This window comes from Parambassis ranga, chromosome 7, assembly GCF_900634625.1.
Source record: "Parambassis ranga chromosome 7, fParRan2.1, whole genome shotgun sequence".
In the NCBI taxonomy this organism is placed as follows: domain Eukaryota; kingdom Metazoa; phylum Chordata; class Actinopteri; family Ambassidae; genus Parambassis; species Parambassis ranga.
Genome location: NC_041028.1, coordinates 4745560 through 4764545, shown reverse-complemented (window position 1 = coordinate 4764545; position 18986 = coordinate 4745560). Strand labels below are relative to the sequence as shown.

Below are 18986 nucleotides of genomic sequence, written 5' to 3'. Positions count from 1 at the left end.
CTTCACCTCACAGTAAATCTGAAGGGATATGAGAAGATTAATTAATTGCTTGTGTTTGTATTTTACAAGCTAATCATGTTTTATTTATGTTTTAAATATTAGTAAAACATGAAATAAAAGAATAAAAAGTACAACATGTTAGAGTAGTGCTAGAGTAGCATAACATTGAAATATTTAGGCACTATTATACCTCAAAATGCATACATACAATCAAGTGCATCACTGCAGTTGACAATACATATCAATGCTGCCAAAAATTAAATGTTAAATCATGGCCCGTTCCGGTTCAAAACATATGCAGTTGTATTTCATATGATTTGGATGACTTGGAAACTGATTGTTTCTGAGCTTGAGCTGGCAAGCGGTATAATAAAATATGTCCTGATCCTCTCGCCTGCATTATCACAATAATAAAATGCTTCAGCAACCTGTTTTTATTTTCACTTTATACATGGATGATTTTAAAGGGAAAACACCACACGTGATAGGTGCATAAATATTAGTCATAAATGTTCAGCCTACAGGTGAAAAATCAATTTAACTTCTTTATTTTTGTCATATATGCAGTGTAACTGTATTTCCTGCATCTTGTGGTCTAACATGTTTTAAAAGTGTGCTTGCGCCATCTAGAGGCCAAATATGGAAGGAAAAGGATGCATTAAATTAAAGCACCCATATTATAGTTAATATTAGTACAATTTTATTCCAATCAATGTTGCTGAAAATCATGAACTAAAAGAAGATAAATGCAGAGGAAGATAAAAAAAAGCCAATCTTCTGTATGTACACTGAATTTGAAGTGAGCAGTAGATTATGAAGAGATACACCAGTCCTGTCCAAACCTGAAGACAAGATAATTTGATGACCCACACCTCTAAATTTTGTGTCAATGCACGTTTGAATAGTTACACATGTCAGGTTGTCATGCTATGGGTGGCTGTGCTTTTCAAATTCATCACAGTATATCACCTTCCCTGGTGGTCTAGTGGTTAGGATTCGGCGCTCTCACCGCCGCGGCCCGGGTTCGATTCCCGGTCAGGGAATATGTTTTTTACCCATTGTGGGACAAATAAAGGTTTTCTTGCGTACACCCCAAAAATACAATTGTTTGTTACAGCATGTTAGCCAGTAAGTGTCCTTTGGACATGGCCAGACTAGTTTCTCTTTCCTGTCTTGGAGCTATACTGATCCTGGATAAAAACATGTTGGCTTTTGCTTCACTTTTTGTTTATAGACTCTCAGTCTATTCCTCTAGCTCCTCCTTAGGGCTCCCAGACTGTCATAAAGGACACTCAGTGTTGCAGAAGTCCCCAGACTTAAACAGCTGGTAGATGTTAACCAGAGGAAACATGGTGATGGAGCCAACTAGTGAGCCCAGCTGTGCTGCAGCTCCACACCAGACCAGGGCGCTGTAGCTCCTGTCTCTCAGGATGACTCCCACCATTACTTTAACATAAGACAATGTTCCAGTGAAGAGAAGCCATGAGACAACCTGGTGAAGGCAGAAGAACAATGTAGACACATCTAAACATCCTTCATCTGAAAAACATATCTCATCATGAGTAATTAGAGGGAGTGGAGTTAAGTGGAGTTAAGGTCACTGAGTTCACCTCCTCCACAATCGTTTCCCTGATAAAGCCACTGCGGAAATGTTTTCTATGAACTTGTTTGTGTTATACTCACAATGATCGCCTCTCCAGCCATAGACCCACGGAGCAAAGGACACGGGCTCATAGCCGCCATAGCCATGTTATAACTGCCAAATCCTGTCCCCATTGCTGTCAGCACACCGAGAAAGACCAGAGACCTAAACAGAAAAGAGATTTGTTATTGCCCACATTTATTAATTTAATAAGACTTGTGGCCCCTTGACTTCCTCAAGATGTTCAGTGTTCACTGAGTGCATCTAAATAGAGTTTAAAACGTCACATACTGATTTTGTTTTCCATTTATTATATCTATCATTTTTACCTGTTTTGGAAGAACATTGCAATAGTGCAGGCCACTGGATTGGCCACTGATGCAAGAGCTGCAGAGAGGTGATAGGCCAGGTTCCCATATGGCATACAGGAGTACGTCTGCACAGAGGGCAGCAAGCCGTTGGTCTCAGCATTGACCCACACCACCAAGAAGTAGATGAAGGCCAGCTGGTACACTGAGTGTTTTGCCAACAGAGGCGTGCTCTCGGTCGCCCCCTCACCTTTGCTTTCATCAATCTCTGCCCCGGGGTTATCCAGGCCAGAGCTGACAGACGGCACAGTATCAGGCACAAGGTTTTGTGTGGACAGCTCAACCGTCCGTGGAAGTTTGTTCAGCGCAATGAAAGCAGCCAAGCTTATGCACATCATGGCTGCTAGGAAGAAGAAAAACACGTCCGTGGAAAACTTTGGAGGAAGATACTCTGTGTGTAACGACCACATGTCCCCCTCTGTGTGGTTTCCTGCAGAGGAGTTGACACATTTAGAAATGCCCACACCTTGCGCCAGAGCAACTACACCAGGAATGAAACCGCTTAACCCTTCTCCAATGAAATATGTGGTGATGTATTTTGCCGGAAGCTGCATCATAAAAGGCAGGAAGGTAACTGAGGAAGTGCAGTCTACCAGAGAAAGGAAGAAGGTGATGATGAAGAAGGCCGTACTATGTGACGCCCCGGCCACAATTGTAGTCTTGTCCCAGAAGAATGCAAGCAGGATGCAGGACACAACACCGATCGAAAGGATGGAGTAAACGACAACACGCTCTTTGAGACGACCTGGGTACAGTTTGTGCATGAGTGTGACCAGCAAAGGCCCCAGGTTGGCCAGCTGGATGATGACAGTGAGGTATGAGGGGAGCTCCCAGCCCTCAGGCAGAGTGTTGACAATGAGTGGCAGTTCCACCCACAGACCGTTCACTGCCACCCATGAGCCAAGGCCAAAGGCGCAGGCCAGCATGTGGACAAGCAGAGCCATGATGCAACCAGATCAGTCCGATGAAACAAGCCTGTAGAAATACTTCCTCCTCTGAGGTACGTCATGCCTGAAGTAACACAGAACACATCACAGGTCTTTAGTTTGATCTACTGTAGTACAAGAAATTAACAAGCAAATGTCAGTCATTATCGACACACTAACAACTTCATGTGCATTAAGTAACAAAGAGTCAAGGACAAGCACCAAAACAGCTTATATAATCCCAGAACACTACTCCTGTCCCTTTTATCCCTTTCACACGTTGAGGAATCCAATACACTCTATGGGCCTGATTTTATGATGATGGACAAAACACGTAAGGGAAATTAAAAAATTAACTATTCTGTGAATCACAGAACTACATGACCTGTCTTAACAGACACCACTGTGTTGTTTACACACTTTCATAAGCAGACACGGAATTATACTCACAAGTTTCTTTTCTCCCTGGAGGTGTTGAGTAGGATTTGCTGTCATCTTGCATAGAAGTTAGTGACAGAGCTCCTTTGGCTGTTCTTGCCGCTCACACACTGATGGGACATCACATGGCTGCTGGGTAGGTCAGAGTCCACTGCAGCTCTAATGATCAGCTCCACTGGATAACAGAGGGCAGTGTCTAAATGAATTCACCTACTCTTATTCAGGCCAGTCTCGAAGCACTCTCACACACATAGCAAACTGTGTCAAGCACACCACTACTGCATTTTATCAACGCCCATTCAGCAAAGTACACAACTGCTAAAAGTCACGCTGAACTGATTGAAGCTCATAAAGTAGCCGTCTGTCTGTCTTTAGCCTGCACTGCCCCCTTGAGGCTGTGATCTCTCACAACACAGTGGACACTAAAGTGAAAAGGTTAGATTAGGTTGCATGTTTTACAATATAGAATAATACAGATACAAATTTTAGTTTTACTGTATTAAATAATATAAGTATAAGAAGGAAATGTGGTCTTAACTTTAGATAATATAATAAACAGGTAACCAGTTATTGAAAGTTATTTAAGTAGTTTTTCTGTTAATCTTTAACAGGGAATTAGCAGTGGATTGAAGATTTCTGAGCTGACCCTAATGGTAAAATTAAAATCAGAGGTCAAACTCTCAAGGACATTTTTAGAATTAATTTAGCTAACCGCATGTTAACTGTAGCTTGATGGTGTATAGATGTGAACTAAGCACACACCCCACCAGGGCAAGTAATTAAGAGTACATTTGGGCAAACCCACTTCATTGAATTGTAATTATTTTTAGTTAAACTATATTTAGTTTTCTGTTTTATAGTCACACATTAATGTGTAAAGCATCAAACTGTATCTGTTAAAATGGAAACAAAGCCTAAAATAGCTAAATCTAGCTTTTATGTTTTAATTAGAATTTTTCAATTGATTAATTATACGACTATATGGCCTCAGCTGGATCTGCACCGCTGTAAAACAAGTAATTAAGCAACCCCCTTCTGCAACCCCATTGTGTATTAGTAATCTACAAAAACACAAATGCATTAAAAGCATGAATTTGGATTTATGAAAAAAAAAGGAGGAAGTCGAACAATCTGTCACATGAAAACAGTTTCACAGGTCAGATGACTGCTCTGGTGTTACACAGGACCAAGAGGTAGCTGATTTCACTTCTATTTTTAAGTGTAACCACACACCTACAGTAGATATGCATGCTATGCATGATAAGATTAGATATTGTGGAAAAAATACACAATGTTTGTTTGAACAATTCTTACAGCAATTCTTACCACTATTGTGCAAGTTCATGTCAACACAACATGCTGAAGAAAATAGTTCAGCTGGACACACAACTTATTGCCAAATAAAATGTGTTTGGGGTGCACCCCAATAGATCATCTCATCCAGGGCAGCCATGTTATACAGTCTGTGGAGAAGTGATTTTTTTGTTTGATGATACAAAAAGGCAACACACAAAGAGACACACTGAATAAGATTATTTATGTTATTGTACAATCTGCATTTTTAACAAATAATAATAAAAAAAGATTAGTAAGATGTACAGTATCTGAATGATCGTATCTGGTGTGGATGACATGTCCAACCAGAGCTCCAGTGTTGGGAGATGAAGGGGCCTGGAATGACTTTCACGAATGCTCAATATGTGTGTGTGTGTGTGTGTGTGTGTGTGTGTGTGTGTGTGTGTGTGTGTGTGCAGATGTGTATATGCATGTGCGTTTGTCTATGTGTGTGTGTTTATCCGCTGTTGTATTTTACTGCTGTGTGTGGCAGGAGGTGGAATGTCACATAGGAGAATGATAGGGATACAGGGATGAAAGCAAAAAGAGGTGACGGGGCAGTAAGGAAAGGAGGGAAAAAGATGGAGGCAAAAAGTAGCAGAGGGGCTCAGTTGGTGTAGATCTGGCCCTCAGGTGGCTGAGGAAGCTTCATATTTTCCTTGCACGTCATGAGCCTTCGCAGCTCCAGCAGCACCATCCGGATACTGTAGGAGTTCTGCCACTTGGCCAGCGGAGTCACTGCATGCATGTCAACCTGGAGGCAGAGCAATGGAGGCGGTGATGTCATGAGATTAGTACACTTTGTACAGCTGCAGTACTTCTCCAGTTAACTATTTCTGAAACATTGTGACCACTGCCACCTGCCAGTAGAGAGAGACATTTCCTCTTACACAGGTTCAGGACATACAAAGGAGTTACCTATTGGCTAAAGTCTTTGTTAAGTGGCGAGGCCAGTCAGCCATCATTGTTAGTGGTGTCCGCATCTTAACTGTTTTTGGTCTCACTAACATTACAGAATTAGATGGACAGATGAGCCCACCTCCTTCAGATGGACATATTTCAGTTTGTAGCATCTGTCTAAGGAAGAAATTCTCGACTTTGTACTCTACATATACATCACATACAGGATGTTATTCTCTAGTCTCCCAGGAATAATGCAATAGTTGCAGCAGTTCTCAGATGATTCAAGCTGGCATTTCAAATAGCAACATGCTTCTCTGAACTGAGCAGACTGCACAACAGACATGACAGAAGTGCTTCTGTGAAGAGGTTCACCTTGAATGTTTTGTTACAGGCTGCTGTAATGTGAATGATATAATAGGATGAGCCAAATGCTATTTAAATATTGAGTTACATATCAATCTATTTTCAATGTCTTTTGAGAACTGAGAGGCTTCCAACATTGAAGCTAAAACAGCCTCTCATTTAGAAAAGTTACATACCACACCGTTGGAGGTGTGCACGCCATTCAAGTTTATCTTTGTCACAAATCTGACAAACGGTGGAGACTCTGGGTATCCTGGCCCACATTCAACCTTCAGATTGTACATCCTGTTTTCATAGCTTGTCTGTGGGGGAGAAAGGTGAGAAGAGGGAAGAAGAGAGAGAGCACACAATGTTCAACAATTTCATTTAAAAATACATTTTGTAACTTTTTAATGATGACATTACATACAATGATACCAACAATAAAAAGTGTCCTGTTACGTAAATTAAATATAAAAGCTATTAAGACCGTTAAACAGCAAAGATAGCCAAATCAAACATATAGTGAAGGTCTGGCTCATAAATCTGCTGCACAGTGTCATGACCTACTACAACTAATGCCTGAACCAGGTACATTTCCTTAGACACTGCAGATCACAGCCACTGGCTCTGTGGTTGACTTCTGATCCTGCTATAGTTTTGCATTATTTTCAGACTGACAAATGACTGCATCTTTTTAGTTACATTATTTATTATTACGTTAGCTATTTATGGGATTTTTTTTAATCAAAGTGCGTACTTACTTCTCACATGTCACTTCAAAGCTTTAAAAGAGTGAGACCAGCAGTTGGTGTTACATTTTTGTTAGCACGTCTGGAGAGCAGAGCAGCCCTGGGACATGGGGCTACTGATTTGGGTGTTTTATTGTGCTGCTGCTTTTACATTTACAAGTGATTCAGCACTTTTTATTACTTCAGTAAAGTGTTTGTCCACAGCAGTGTTTCATTGTAGTTGTATAACAGAGTGTTTAACTTGGCTATTCAAATACTTAATGCACCATTCTCACTAACAAGTGTTAAAAATGGCACCACTAACCCTTGGAGGGCCAAGGATCACCCCTCTCCACCGTGTTAAGGTCATGTCCTCATCATCCTCCAGACCCCAGCTCACTGTTCCATCTCCCACACCTTTCTGACCTTCCTCCAGCTCTTCCAGGAGCCGGAAATTGCGAGGAACTTTAACGCCTGTTTGTGGATAAACACACAGCAAGGTTGTCATGCTCACTCTTCCAACACGACAGGTGGATCTAGGTACCATCGTGCTTGACAACGCAGTAATTGTACAAAATCATTCTACCAGTTGTAAAGGCATGACTCATTCTGACACATATCAAGAAGGAAAATGAGGAACGCCTCAGTAGAGCAGCTTCCATCGGTCTTGAGCTAGTGGCAGGCGTTAGGTTAGTGTTCTCCGAATTAGCATCTGGCTTCCATGATGCTGCATCATGTGGCCTCTGCAGTGAGATACGACGGGGCTGCACAGACACCCAAACAGTCACACAGCCAGCTGGTGCAGCAATTAGCTCCGCTCACCTGCATCCCCTGATCCCAGACTGAAACTCCCAACAGATCATGTTTACATGACTGCCTGAGATATTTCTCAGAAAACGTACCGTCATTGTTGAACAACCACTCAGGAAGGCTGAATGCAGAGGCACAGAGATTTGTTGACTTAAGTAATGCTACATACCAGGTGCACGATGGTTGCAACGTCAGTAAATAATAAAATCTCACAAATAAACTAGCGTTCCCCGTTCGACGTTGAGGTTTAAAAGACACCATCTTAAATAACCGAATTACATATAAAACCATAGATCGGTTTATATTTGCAGATGCCACATGTTAAATGATATCACGCCTATTAAACAGAATGAAAATCCCGTACTGACTGACTGCTAGACTGCATCTTGTTGCCATTTCATCTAACTTAACCTATGCGTTAGCTTAGCTATTAGCATCGCTTCCTATTCATTCTCTCCTGCAGCCCCAGCTTAGATTCTATCTTTAAGCACAGCCAGCGCACTAGTACATACGCAACTTCATTATGAAAACTAATATCTACATATCGAAAATTTACAAAGTCAATAGTTTAATGGCTGCTTCCTGATAAGATTTATATGCCTCAATCATTTACCTGATCCGGCGGCGACCGCCATCTTGTCGCTACACAGCGGGAGCGCGCCCGTACTATGCCATTGTGGCAAGCAAGCTGTACGTGCGCGCGGAGGAAATGCAAATCATCGCTTCCTTTGTTGCTGGATGAGCTGATTATTTGTGTGAACAGAAGGGAAATGTGTCCTGCAGTCGAACCAAACTGATCTGTCTTATCAAACATATAAAAGTGCGAGGAGAACATACATTAGATAATTTACAAATAAATATATTCACTCACTTCATTTATAGATATACACTGGTGTGGGGTTGGTGAGTGGCAGCTGTGTTTAAGGACCTATTATAGAGCTACAGCATTGAAAAAGACAAACAAAGACTGTTTATTAGTTTATTTATAAATACAGTTTAATATATACATTGTAAGCCTCCCGTATGGAAGACAACAAAAAGGCATCAAGGCATTATTCTGATATCTAAAACTCCATCACCACCAGTATACATCAACAACAACATCCGAATAGGTCTTGCTTTCGAAGTAGTAAGAGTCATAGGATGGCCAATTTAAAGTCAGTCAATTAAATCCATGGAAAAATATTGAGTTAACCACATACTGTCACAAAATACCCTTCAAATCCACCGATGAAAACCCATCAGCTCAAATCACTAATTTTAGTAACAAGAGGCAAAGTTAACTATATTCAGTTAAGGATAGAACAGGATAGAAATTATGCATTTAAAAAAGTGACTTTGCTGGCCAACAAAATCTGATGTAAAAGACTTTTTTATATCAATGAACTTTACAAATGGAGTGCTCTTTGTCATAAATTTATATTAAACTAATATCTCTAACCACAATCCTGAGATCATCTGAACAATATGAAGAAAGATTAAGCTTATGCTTGTTAGATCTACACTCACAAGCAATAATACCAACTCTTATTCCAAGCAAATATTATAATGGTTTGGGTCTGAGTTCAACACATATTTTAATACAACAGTCTCTGAACTAACTATGGGGTGTATTTTCAACCATCAGCCTTATTTTGCTGATTTAACAAAATCACAAAACATCTCTGAAGTCGTCTTCTCCTTTATAAGATCACAATAAAAGCAATTTACTGAAGCGCTGAAACATCCAGCACAGCCAAAATCCCTACTTTAAAAGTCATCCTGTCCGAAGTTCAAATGTGTCTTCAGCCTGATACTGACCAAGGAGAACTACCACAGTAGAACTTGTGTTTTACTTAGACTCTTGTCTCTTGATGCAGTGACACAACGCCATCCATTTACCGGCATATAATACACTTCTACACAAAGTTGTCTCTCACAATACTCTACAAGCACTATGCAATCTCCACTGTACTCTTGCTTTTGACCTATGGTGAGTAATCTAACATAATCAAGTATGAAGGATTCAACTGTAATATTACACAACATAAAGCATAACTTTGGCTGCGAAATTAACTATTTCTATCATTGAACTGCCTACTTTTCCTATCAGAGCTAAGCCTTTAACTTGGTCAACCCAACTGAACAGCAAGGTTAGCTTCTCCCGTTTAAACTAAATATCCGTGGAATGAAGTTAACATTTTGGAGCTTCAAACCTGGGACTGTTTGGTCGAAGTTTTGGGTCGTCTTTTAAAAAGCAGTACCACCGATTCAATGTGGGATGAGCCCAATCCTCCCTGCTCAGTGTCTGCTTTGCACAAACTCTAAGAAAAGCTGGTGACCCTGTGTATTGCTTGCACAAGCCGACATGCTCTATGCATGCATGCATTCTTACATCTGCGCAAGTCACATCTTAATTAGTAAATTTTGTCATGCAGTCTATTAAGTAGTTTTTTTCCAGCTCCAATTTTCCTACTAAACGTGTGTAAACTATTAGAAAAGAAAGGCTAATCAGATGAGTTAAGACATATAGTTAAGGGCCTGTTATTACACTGCATAGTTATTTGCTGTACAGTACATTTACAAATCACAGACGAAAGCATTAGAAAACATCCAACTAAATAATCTCATCTAGGACCGAAGAATTTTCCCGCCTTGTCAGCCTTCACCAAAGCCCTTGAAACATCACCAAGTCTGCCTGTTGCTGCCACCAAGAATGTACACAGCAACGACATTACTCATTGGGAATGTGACACTCCAAATCTGACAGCCCCTTTCCCTAATAAAAAAAAGAATGAATGCAAACAACATCATACACAGCTGGCACATAACTGCAGAGTATCTGTGTCTGATTAACTGAGACACAAACCCCCAGAACGACAGAGGCAACACCACAAAAAGTGCTGCAAATAAAAAACAAAGTACTGCATCTGCGGCATGTAAGGCAGCTTGACCAAACTGCATGTGCCTCCTTCCCGGCAGAACTGCTTGCTTGGCAGCAGTCAAATAAACGTGCTTTTCACAGAGGACACATGATCGTCTGAGGAGACTCCTCATTACAGCCAGATAGACGTATTGTATATTTGCCCATTGACACACATTTCAAATGATCCGTTTCTGTGTTTGCACAATCATCAAAGATAGAACTGTTTCAGTGCCCAGATCATATCCAATGGATCAAAAATTCCAACCCAAATGCCAATTAAGGATCTGTGCTTTGGTTGGTTGGATTTTCTTTAGCATGTTGGGGAAATGTTACTGGCAAATCGATGATTGATTGGAGGGTGACCGATAAGCATGATTGACCAAAGGTCGAAGGAGACAAGGTACATAGATACATCATGAACTGCAAATCAGCACCGTCAACCTGCGACTACCTCCTCCCTACGATTACATTGGCAGTGGCCATTTTGACAGTGATGACCTCACCCCTACTTTACAGAGGTTCAAGTCATCATGTATCCTTATTCTCCATGAGTGTGGGATTCCTTCTACCTTTGGAAAAAAAACGATCAGTCACACCTCATAAATATGGCTGAGTTTTAGAAACATTTAAAATTGTTAATAAAACAAACACCTTTTTAAAATAACAGTATCAAAAGTGTGCAGCGCTGAACTCAAATGTGCAAGTAAGATGACAAATGTAACAGTAATCAATCAATTTGTTCTCTTTAGCTATTAACATTGGTAAAGCATCCAGAAATCCTTTATCACACCAGCCCTACTTATACTACTGCTACTACTCACCATGGCCTAAATCCAGTTTTATTACTTGCACACGAAGTAGACCTTTTTATAGTAGAGAATCAAAGACTGATCCACAGAAAAGAAAGCAGAGCTAAATATAATTGTGATCTGCTTTGTGGCTCTAGAAGAGGAAAAGGAGTGTGTTCATTCTTTCAAGTATTCATTCTGGTGTTTGTTTAAATTTTCTGTTGTATATTCATATGTATACGACCACACCATATAGCAAAAGCCTCTAAAAAAGTGATGCGCTGTGTTATTAGATATACAAAGGATGTATTGCAGTTTGAAAAGATTATCTCCATGAGTGAGTAATGAAAAATTCCATCAACAAAGCCCTCCTTTTGAAAAAACAGAAACAAAAATGTGCAAGACTTAAAGCTATGGCATCAGAAACTGTTAGTTATTCTTCCTATGGATTACAGTTTAAGTGAGGCAAAAGAGGGGATGAGAAGCCTGGACGGAGCCAGCGTCTTCTGAGGTAGGGTGCAGTTAGCCTGCAGTGTTACTTCACTTTATGAGCCCATTTCAGGTCGTCTGACCTCGGCTTCTCTCCAGTCACACCCTGAATGAGATCCTCCAGGTTCCTCCAGAAACCCAGCTTCTCTAGGGGGTAGTTCAGCCAACCTGGAGCAACGACAGAAAAAGATGACAGTAAGGATTCATGTCCAAAACCCTGTATTTTTACCTCTCTGAGGAAACGGAACACAAACCTGTAGTGATGCAGAAGTACGTCTCGTGTGGGGCGACGTGATGGATGCGGTGATGCTTGCGGGGAAGGATGATGTGGCAGTCCTGGAGGAACACGACCCAGCGAGGCAGGCCGAAGTATGTGTGTGACCACTTGTGAATCTGATTGGTGAGGGTCACAAAGATGGCCAGTGCAAACAAGTAGCAGTACCACGGGTAGATATGGTAAATCTCCGCTGCATTGAAAAGGAGGACGGCAAGATGAGTGTTTGTTTGCTGTTGCCTTTTTCAGGATTATCCTGAGGAAACAGGTTAGATCAGATTGCACCTGTGTGTTGACACTAAACTCACCAGGGGAGAGAGTGAGGAAGTTGAAGGCCATGTTGGCTAGAGGAATTATCGTCAGCATGCAGTTGTCACCATTGGTCTCAATGAAGTCGTGACGCGTGATGGCTGTGGGGTCGATGTGGTGCTCTCTGAATGGACGTATAAAGGCCTGAAGCCAGAACACATGCAGGCAAAATGCACATGTTAAATTAGTGAAAAATAAAAAAAAACTCTTTTATTCTCTTTAAAACAAGACCACAAAACATACCTTTCCAAAGATGGGCAGATCCACTGAACCCCACGTATCAGCACCCCAGTGAACAAGTCCTGACGCAAAATCTGCGGTGAGTATTCCTGCCACTGAAAATGAGTTTGTGGAGTAGGACAGAAAAGAATGAAGAAACAAAACCACAGATTGACCATCAAAAAGACATATTATTAAGTTGCTGGCTGTTTTGTACGATGGTGGGTCGTCACAGGTTACAGGCTGTCTGTTTAGCTCAATTTATACTTCTGGCACAAGTCTGGCATTCCCAGGATGGCTATGGCCAGAGCCACCATATGGCGACCATCTTTATTTGCCAACTTAAAAACAAATCAATCACAGTGCAGGACTTCACTGTTTCCTGTGTACATGCAACATTTGGAGCACTGTATATACTCAAATGTGACATTATTGTGTTTGTTATAGCTCTATGGCCACACTAGATTATATATTTCTGAGTCAGTACTTACCGATGCCCAGCTGGATGGACCACAAATGTCCCAGATGAAAATTGGCAAGGAGGTGAATGAAATTGAAGGCCATGAGAGAGAAGCAGAGGACGACACTTATCCATTCTTGACATCTTTTGCCTTAAAGAGGAATATAAACATGAGTACACACAGAAATCTGTCCAGTCCACTGCACCTAAACTTGATGTGACATCACACAGTCCCAAATAAGACATTCAAAAGTGAGTACACCTAGAGTCAAGCATTAGTGGCCATCAGATGCTTCTTCATATCTCAGTGTGGCAACATTCTTCTGTTCTGTTTGTTGTATGTCCACGAGCAGCTGGGTCTAAAAAACCTGTCCACATTTTTCAACTCAAAGAATGCTTAAAGCACTTTGCAGGCTCAAGTCTGTCACACACACAGCAGCCAGATGAAAGACACAGTTAGCTCCCAGCTGATAGGAGCAGCTCAAGTATTTGTATAATGGGCATGATGGCCATTTACTGATAGGATCAAAGTTTAAATATGGATCTGAATGGAGCTCTCTGAGCAGCATTAGTTTTCGGTTGGTGTGTTGCTCTCTGGCTGACTTAGCAAACAACAGTCTTATGAAAGGCCACAGCAGCTCCACGGACAAGTGAAGCTTCTGAGCCCTCAGCAGGGACAGTGGATTCTTCTAACCTCTGCCTGTTGCTGGAAATGTCAAAGCAGCACAGCGACTCAAACACAAATCCAACCAATCTCACATGATTCCTATTGTGTAACAACACCATTGATTGTCACAAACACAGGCCGACTGTTGATTGTTCCTTGCCTTTCTACCCCTGCAGGTAATGACAGTATACTGCTCTTTTTTGTTTATTTTCGTAGATTACTTTCTTGCTAACTACATAAAACCTGTGGTTATGTCACGCCACTCATGGACACTCAAACCGGGAGGATCGAGACCTGAGGACGGAGCTGCTGAAGAGGATCGACTCACCTGGCGAGTACAAACTGGCCAGTTCTTGGGCACCGGCGTGTTGTGGACCCCATCTGGCCGCTCCCCGGCCCGGTCCCTGTGGTTCTGTGCTCTGTGTTTCCACTCCACACCCTTTCTCGTTCAACATACTCGCCATTTCTCCGCTGTGGGCCCGGCCCCTTCTCTCTCCGCTCACAGCCAGGAACCAACGGAATCATCAACTTCTCAGCCCACAGAAAGCGTAACGATTTCATCCAATCAAATGCAAGTTGTTGATCGCGGCAGCCAATCACCACACAGAACAACGTTTCGCATGCAGCCCAGCGACCAATAAGAAGAGGACAAAGACCGCATTTCCTGACCCCACCCGTCCTGTTTTGGTGCCCTCGCTGCTCTCAGCCCTCTGCTGGAGGCAAGCGGTAAAAACCGGAATATGTGTTACAGAAACATCTGTCACCGTGTCATGTTGTGGAGATTCAAAGTTCAACAGTAGAGAACAACATTCAGCAGCCAGGTGAGGCGATAATGGCACAATGTTCGCTTAAAAACACGACAGTTTACCAATTACACAACAAAACGGTCAACTTTAGCAAACTTTACACAAAGTACATCTTTGACTTCTATCAACAATGCTCAGATGTTGTATCTAAACGGCCACTTGTTGCTATAATTCTAACATTAGTTAAAAGTAGGGCCTCATTTTCCATTAAAACAGCAGCAGGCCTCCAGGTACATGAAGTTTTTCACTGTACTTTTTTTTTGCACAGCCTCAGTAGTGGTAGGAATTACTTTTAGTTTAGTGAACCACCTCAATTGGCTCAGCTTAGCTCTAGCCTTTCAATTCCTTAATACCTCTTCTTCATTTTGTGTCACGTCTTGCACGTTGTAGTTTTTAACCAATGACTGGTGCATCACTGAATCTCAGTCTTGACTCCATGATGTTTGGATTAGGGCTCTGTGGGGGCCCCTGCCATCTGAAGACAGATGTTTTTGACTCACTGATTGGTGTGTTTGGGGTTATGCCCCTCACACAGATTTGCTCATTTTACTATCCAGCAGCATGATGTGCTCAGTTTTAGTCTTCCACTTTTGTTGTATGGTTACACCGGGACGATTTGCCTTTTTGCTGATGATATTGTATTTATTTATTACAACATCAGGACATCATCATATGTCTTTTTAGATAGCTGTGTTGTGTTTAAACTAAAAAGTAGAATATTTGATCAGAAGTTGAATGATGTGTGAAGAGCCATTGAGTAAAAATACTCGTGCAAAAATAGCTGTATAGGCCTAATGCTGTTCAAGTGGTACTATGGTAAAATACTGTGTACATTTAAACCTGCTTATATTCAGCAGACCTACATACAAACATGCAGGACAGTATAAACATATGATAAAAATGTGTTAGTACAGATGTCTGCAATATTTATACATGAAAAATGTAACTTTGTGAATTTCCAATACCCGACGGTGAGACTGTCAGTGATTTTGCTCCTCATATGTACACTGTAAATGTAGCTCCGTGTGTTCTTACCCAGAAAGTCACAAATGCAGATGATCCCTGCAAAGAAGATGTATATTTCTAGGAAATGTAATGTAAACAGGAAAGAGCATTTGCACACCAGTCAAACAGACACAACACAGATCATTTATATTGGCTCCTGTTCTGATCTACCACAAGGGGGCAGTAGGATATTGTCTATAATTCTTTCATCTGGGCCAGAGGGACAGATCTGGGCTGTTGCCTGTCTGTACACAGCGTCTCAGGTTTCTTGAATTTTTATCAATTTGAGCCAGCCTGTGTGAATGACTGTCAGAGGATAGAGAGTGCTGTGTGATGTAAAGACTAAAAAAAGCTCCTTGTAAAGGTCAATTTGTGACCTGTGATATTAGCCCATAAACGTGTAGTTAACCTGAATCTAGGTTGTATAACACAAACATAGGCTGAGTTAAGTTATATCCTGTATATATACGTAAATACATTGTTTGCAGAATATTAATTTTAAACCTCCTGAGAAAAGTCTTTAGTGGAAATTCTGTCATTTAGGGCACAATGAGAAACAAAACATTTCTCATAACTCCCACTCTGACCCTGGTGTTGATGCATCATCTTGTATCGTGTCCAGCACACAACAATAACAACACAGTGACTGGTTCAAACTAGTCTGTGAGAGGAAACAGGAGTCAGAAGATGTGCATGCCTGCTTTCATGAGCATCATTCCTGTGAGATGATGAAGTCAGAAAATGATAAACATGTACTCACTGAGGGACTTTTTCCGCGTTAGGGGGGACGGGGGGGCGTCAACAGACGTGTTGACAGAAGTCATATGTGCTGTCATTTTCACTGTGGATGGCGTGTGTTTAGTACATGTCACTTTTTATTTGCGTTTTAGCTCAGTACGGAAACTAAACCCTTTATAACGGTGCTCGCATTCTCTGTATTCTACTACAGCAACTTTTCCACGAGCGTTTGATCAGAACTAATTATCTGTTTGTGACGTTCAAGCACGTCGCTGAATGCAAGAGAGGAGATCCTCCGAGCGCTGCGCGTCATACGGTCACACCTGCCGAGCCAGAGCCCGCCCCTCGCTCTGAATAAAACCCCTCGAGACAGGAAGACCTGTCAATTGCTCCAGATCCTTGAGCTCAGACTCTTTTTTAAAGTTTTGGCGTGTTGTCAGTGGCAGTAACACGGGAGATTTAAACCCACCACATTCCGACGCATTTCACAACTGAAACCTACAGGGCGTCTCAGCGCAGCCCTCCATGCTTCTGCAATCCGGCGGGTGTTAAGATCCATGGAAGTGGCCGGCTTCTACGACGAGGGCAGCTTTGCTATCCACAGTAGAGACAGCATTATTAGTCCCATCGGCGGCGGCTCTTACTGGAGGCTCGGAGACTCGATGACGGAGCTGGGCATTGAAGAGCGGGAGAGAGCGATAGACTTCAGCGTTTACCTGGATTCAGCTTTGCACTGTCCGCAGCTGGCGGCGCAGACGCAGCAGCAGGCGGACGTTTTCTCAGATTTCCTGGCGGAGAACAAGATCAAAAGAGTTGCAGCTTTACAGAACTACAAGAGCTACTCGTTGCTGAACGAGCTGGAGACGAGTCAGTGTGACAACTTGAGGGACGCCAGGGAGCCCTACGCGCTGGGTTACGCAGAGCTGCAGGAGACCCGTGTGGATAGTGTTCTCAACCCTGAACTCGTCGGGAGCCGCTTCAGAGCTGCAACTACTGCTTCTACAGAGAGAGACGACAATCAAGAGGACGGAAAGATGGAGAACGGGTCGTCTGGATTTGACATGAGGTCCTACATTCATTACCAGTCCACCAGTGGCAGCCTTGGAAACATCTCCACTGCGTCCTCGACCTGCTCCAGCCCGCCTGGCACACCTGCTCCTACAGGGAAAAGCAGGTCACCATCGCAGGGTGGCAAGATGCCCAGCGGCAAAGCAAAGAAACGCCTGGACAAGGACAGTGAAGAGTACAGGCTGAGGCGCGAGAGGAACAACCAAGCTGTGAGGAAGAGCAGAGACAAAGCCAAAATGCGCAACTTGGAGACTCAACATAAAGTGCTGGAACTGGCTGCAGAGAACGATCGTTTACAGAAGCGCGTTGAGCAGCTTTCCAGAGAGTTGGCCACCCTGCGCAACCTGCTCTCTGCCACCGGACAATGTTAGAAACCCTTCACCAGAGACTGCGCACGGATCTCTGGGCTGCTTTTGTCTGATCATTTGATGGACTTTAGAGCCGGAGGTGTTCCACACTGTGCTGAGAACGGTACGCTTCATATGATGAAGACAGCGACCAACAGTTTACAAGGACACTTTGAATGAGACTGAAGGAGTGGGGGGGTGCATGGATTGCGCAATCATTCACGATTCTTCACATGCCACCGTAGCTTTATTCTCAGATGTAATTTTTGGTGTATGCAGTATTTCTGTGCAGGTTTTACATACATGCCAGTGAATTTCTACATTTATTTGTGTATCTGGAGCAGTGGTTGTCAAGGGGAAGAGTTGTGCTGCAGTGAAATGATGCAACTCTTTGTAATAGTATTGGCAATGAATGAAATAAGTCTAATTATTTAATATTAAAAGGTGAAATGCTTTAATTGTACTTGATATTTTATTGAATTAAACAGATTTATACTTTGTTTAAACAATTTCACTTGTAATTTCTTCTTTTCTGCCCTTTTTATTGAAGGAGGTGCAGGTTTAGACATAGATAGACAGACAGACAGGGGCGTTACGCTTGCCTAATATTCACCCTCATCTGTGTAATACCCTGTTTAGCAGTTACAACATATTGCAGACTGGCTCGTCAAGACAAGTCTTTGAATTCAGACTAAGATTCATGCAGAAATTCATCTTTATTTTAGAGATGGGGTGAATTTTGTAGAGCCTAGCCAGGCTGCGGATATTTGAACAACGTCTCGGATGATTTCTTATGGTTCTGTGCTCATGTACCTAAGAAAATGGCATCTAGTGCTACAGAAACCTCCTCTGGCATTTCTTTCAAATGCAAGAGAGAGACGAGGGAAAAACCTTTCACCAAATTATTTTGTAACTCTGAATGCACAATTTTGGCCTCTGTGTTTACTTAATGATTTGACACAAGCTCCTCAGGTTCTGAAATACATCTAGCCAATTTATACTGAAGCGATACTGCTGAGAACAGCAAAAAAAAAAAAGGAAAAAAAAAACGGGTCACACTGCACGCAGCACAGAAATGTTAACTTTATCTTTAGCACACGGCTCTGTCAATAGTCTGCTGGGTCCACTGGCCCAGAGAGGGGTTCAAGGTTGCATGGAAATTAATCAACAACTAACCTCCTCACACTACCTCAGGTCACGCTTCAACAACCAAGAGACCTGGCAGGGAGTGAGTGTGGAACAAGATATCTGTGTCTGTGTCTGTGTGTATATAATCCTGAGCAAATCTCAGTTTAACCCTCAAGTGGAACTCACTCAGCAGAAAATGGAGAAGTTAAAACATGGGAGTGACGAACTCGGTTACACCAGCCATGATAGATAAGTTGGTTTGGAGTGGAATTTACCAAGCCCCCCAGA

At 42.2% G+C, this 18986-nt stretch overlaps 4 protein-coding genes and 1 non-coding gene across 5 annotated transcripts; 2 read left to right on the top strand and 3 right to left on the bottom strand.

The window, feature by feature from the left end:
• Positions 1-54: 54 nt before the first annotated feature.
• On the bottom strand, positions 55-3713 carry slc52a3-1 (solute carrier family 52 member 3-1). The gene is made up of 4 exons (XM_028410941.1): positions 3387-3713; positions 1972-3021; positions 1684-1807; positions 55-1492 (listed from the first exon to the last, which is right to left on the bottom strand). Exons 2-4 carry the CDS (start codon positions 2952-2954, stop codon positions 1280-1282), a joined length of 1320 nt encoding a protein of 439 aa, XP_028266742.1. The 5' UTR covers positions 2955-3021; positions 3387-3713; the 3' UTR covers positions 55-1279.
• On the top strand, positions 972-1043 carry trnae-cuc (transfer RNA glutamic acid (anticodon CUC)). Its single transcript has one exon. It is a non-coding gene; the product is annotated as a tRNA-Glu (tRNA).
• A 1179-nt stretch (positions 3714-4892) lies between the features above and the next one.
• Positions 4893-8166, bottom strand: ube2v1 (ubiquitin-conjugating enzyme E2 variant 1). The gene is made up of 4 exons (XM_028410952.1): positions 8109-8166; positions 7011-7159; positions 6152-6277; positions 4893-5463 (listed from the first exon to the last, which is right to left on the bottom strand). The coding sequence occupies exons 1-4, from the start codon at positions 8128-8130 to the stop codon at positions 5317-5319; spliced, it is 444 nt and encodes a 147-aa protein (XP_028266753.1). The 5' UTR covers positions 8131-8166; the 3' UTR covers positions 4893-5316.
• Positions 8167-8460: 294 nt separating this feature from the next.
• On the bottom strand, positions 8461-14263 carry peds1 (plasmanylethanolamine desaturase 1). Its single transcript, XM_028410946.1, has 6 exons — positions 13935-14263; positions 12971-13090; positions 12504-12595; positions 12260-12404; positions 11932-12144; positions 8461-11845 (listed from the first exon to the last, which is right to left on the bottom strand). The coding sequence occupies exons 1-6, from the start codon at positions 14068-14070 to the stop codon at positions 11724-11726; spliced, it is 828 nt and encodes a 275-aa protein (XP_028266747.1). The 5' UTR covers positions 14071-14263; the 3' UTR covers positions 8461-11723.
• Positions 14264-16525: 2262 nt separating this feature from the next.
• Positions 16526-18079, top strand: cebpb (CCAAT enhancer binding protein beta). The gene has a single exon (XM_028410945.1). The coding sequence runs from the start codon at positions 16713-16715 to the stop codon at positions 17592-17594; it is 882 nt and encodes a 293-aa protein (XP_028266746.1). The 5' UTR covers positions 16526-16712; the 3' UTR covers positions 17595-18079.
• The last annotated feature ends 907 nt before the right edge of the window (positions 18080-18986 follow it).

What these genes read in the sequence shown, in the direction of transcription:
- slc52a3-1 (XM_028410941.1), bottom strand. Translation starts at nt 2,954, where the DNA reads ATGGCTCTGCTTGTCCACATGCTGGCCTGCGCCTTTGGCCTTGGCTCA. An exon ending in GCAATGTTCTTCCAAAACAG is followed by an intron (nt 1,808 to 1,971) that starts GTAAAAATGATA and finishes TTTTCTGTTTAG; the next exon opens with GTCTCTGGTCTTTCTCGGTG. An exon ending in TGGCTGGAGAGGCGATCATT is followed by an intron (nt 1,493 to 1,683) that starts GTGAGTATAACA and finishes TGCCTTCACCAG; the next exon opens with GTTGTCTCATGGCTTCTCTT.
- ube2v1 (XM_028410952.1), bottom strand. Translation starts at nt 8,130, where the DNA reads ATGGCGGTCGCCGCCGGATCAG. An exon ending in GGCGGTCGCCGCCGGATCAG is followed by an intron (nt 7,160 to 8,108) that starts GTAAATGATTGA and finishes ATCCACAAACAG; the next exon opens with GCGTTAAAGTTCCTCGCAAT. An exon ending in TGCACACCTCCAACGGTGTG is followed by an intron (nt 5,464 to 6,151) that starts GTATGTAACTTT and finishes CTCTGCCTCCAG; the next exon opens with GTTGACATGCATGCAGTGAC.
- peds1 (XM_028410946.1), bottom strand. Translation starts at nt 14,070, where the DNA reads ATGGCGAGTATGTTGAACGAGAAAGGGTGTGGAGTGGAAACACAGAGC. An exon ending in GGCCAGTTTGTACTCGCCAG is followed by an intron (nt 13,091 to 13,934) that starts GTGAGTCGATCC and finishes TTCCTCTTTAAG; the next exon opens with GCAAAAGATGTCAAGAATGG. An exon ending in GTCCATCCAGCTGGGCATCG is followed by an intron (nt 12,596 to 12,970) that starts GTAAGTACTGAC and finishes ACTCATTTTCAG; the next exon opens with TGGCAGGAATACTCACCGCA.
- cebpb (XM_028410945.1), top strand. Translation starts at nt 16,713, where the DNA reads ATGGAAGTGGCCGGCTTCTACGACGAGGGCAGCTTTGCTATCCACAGT.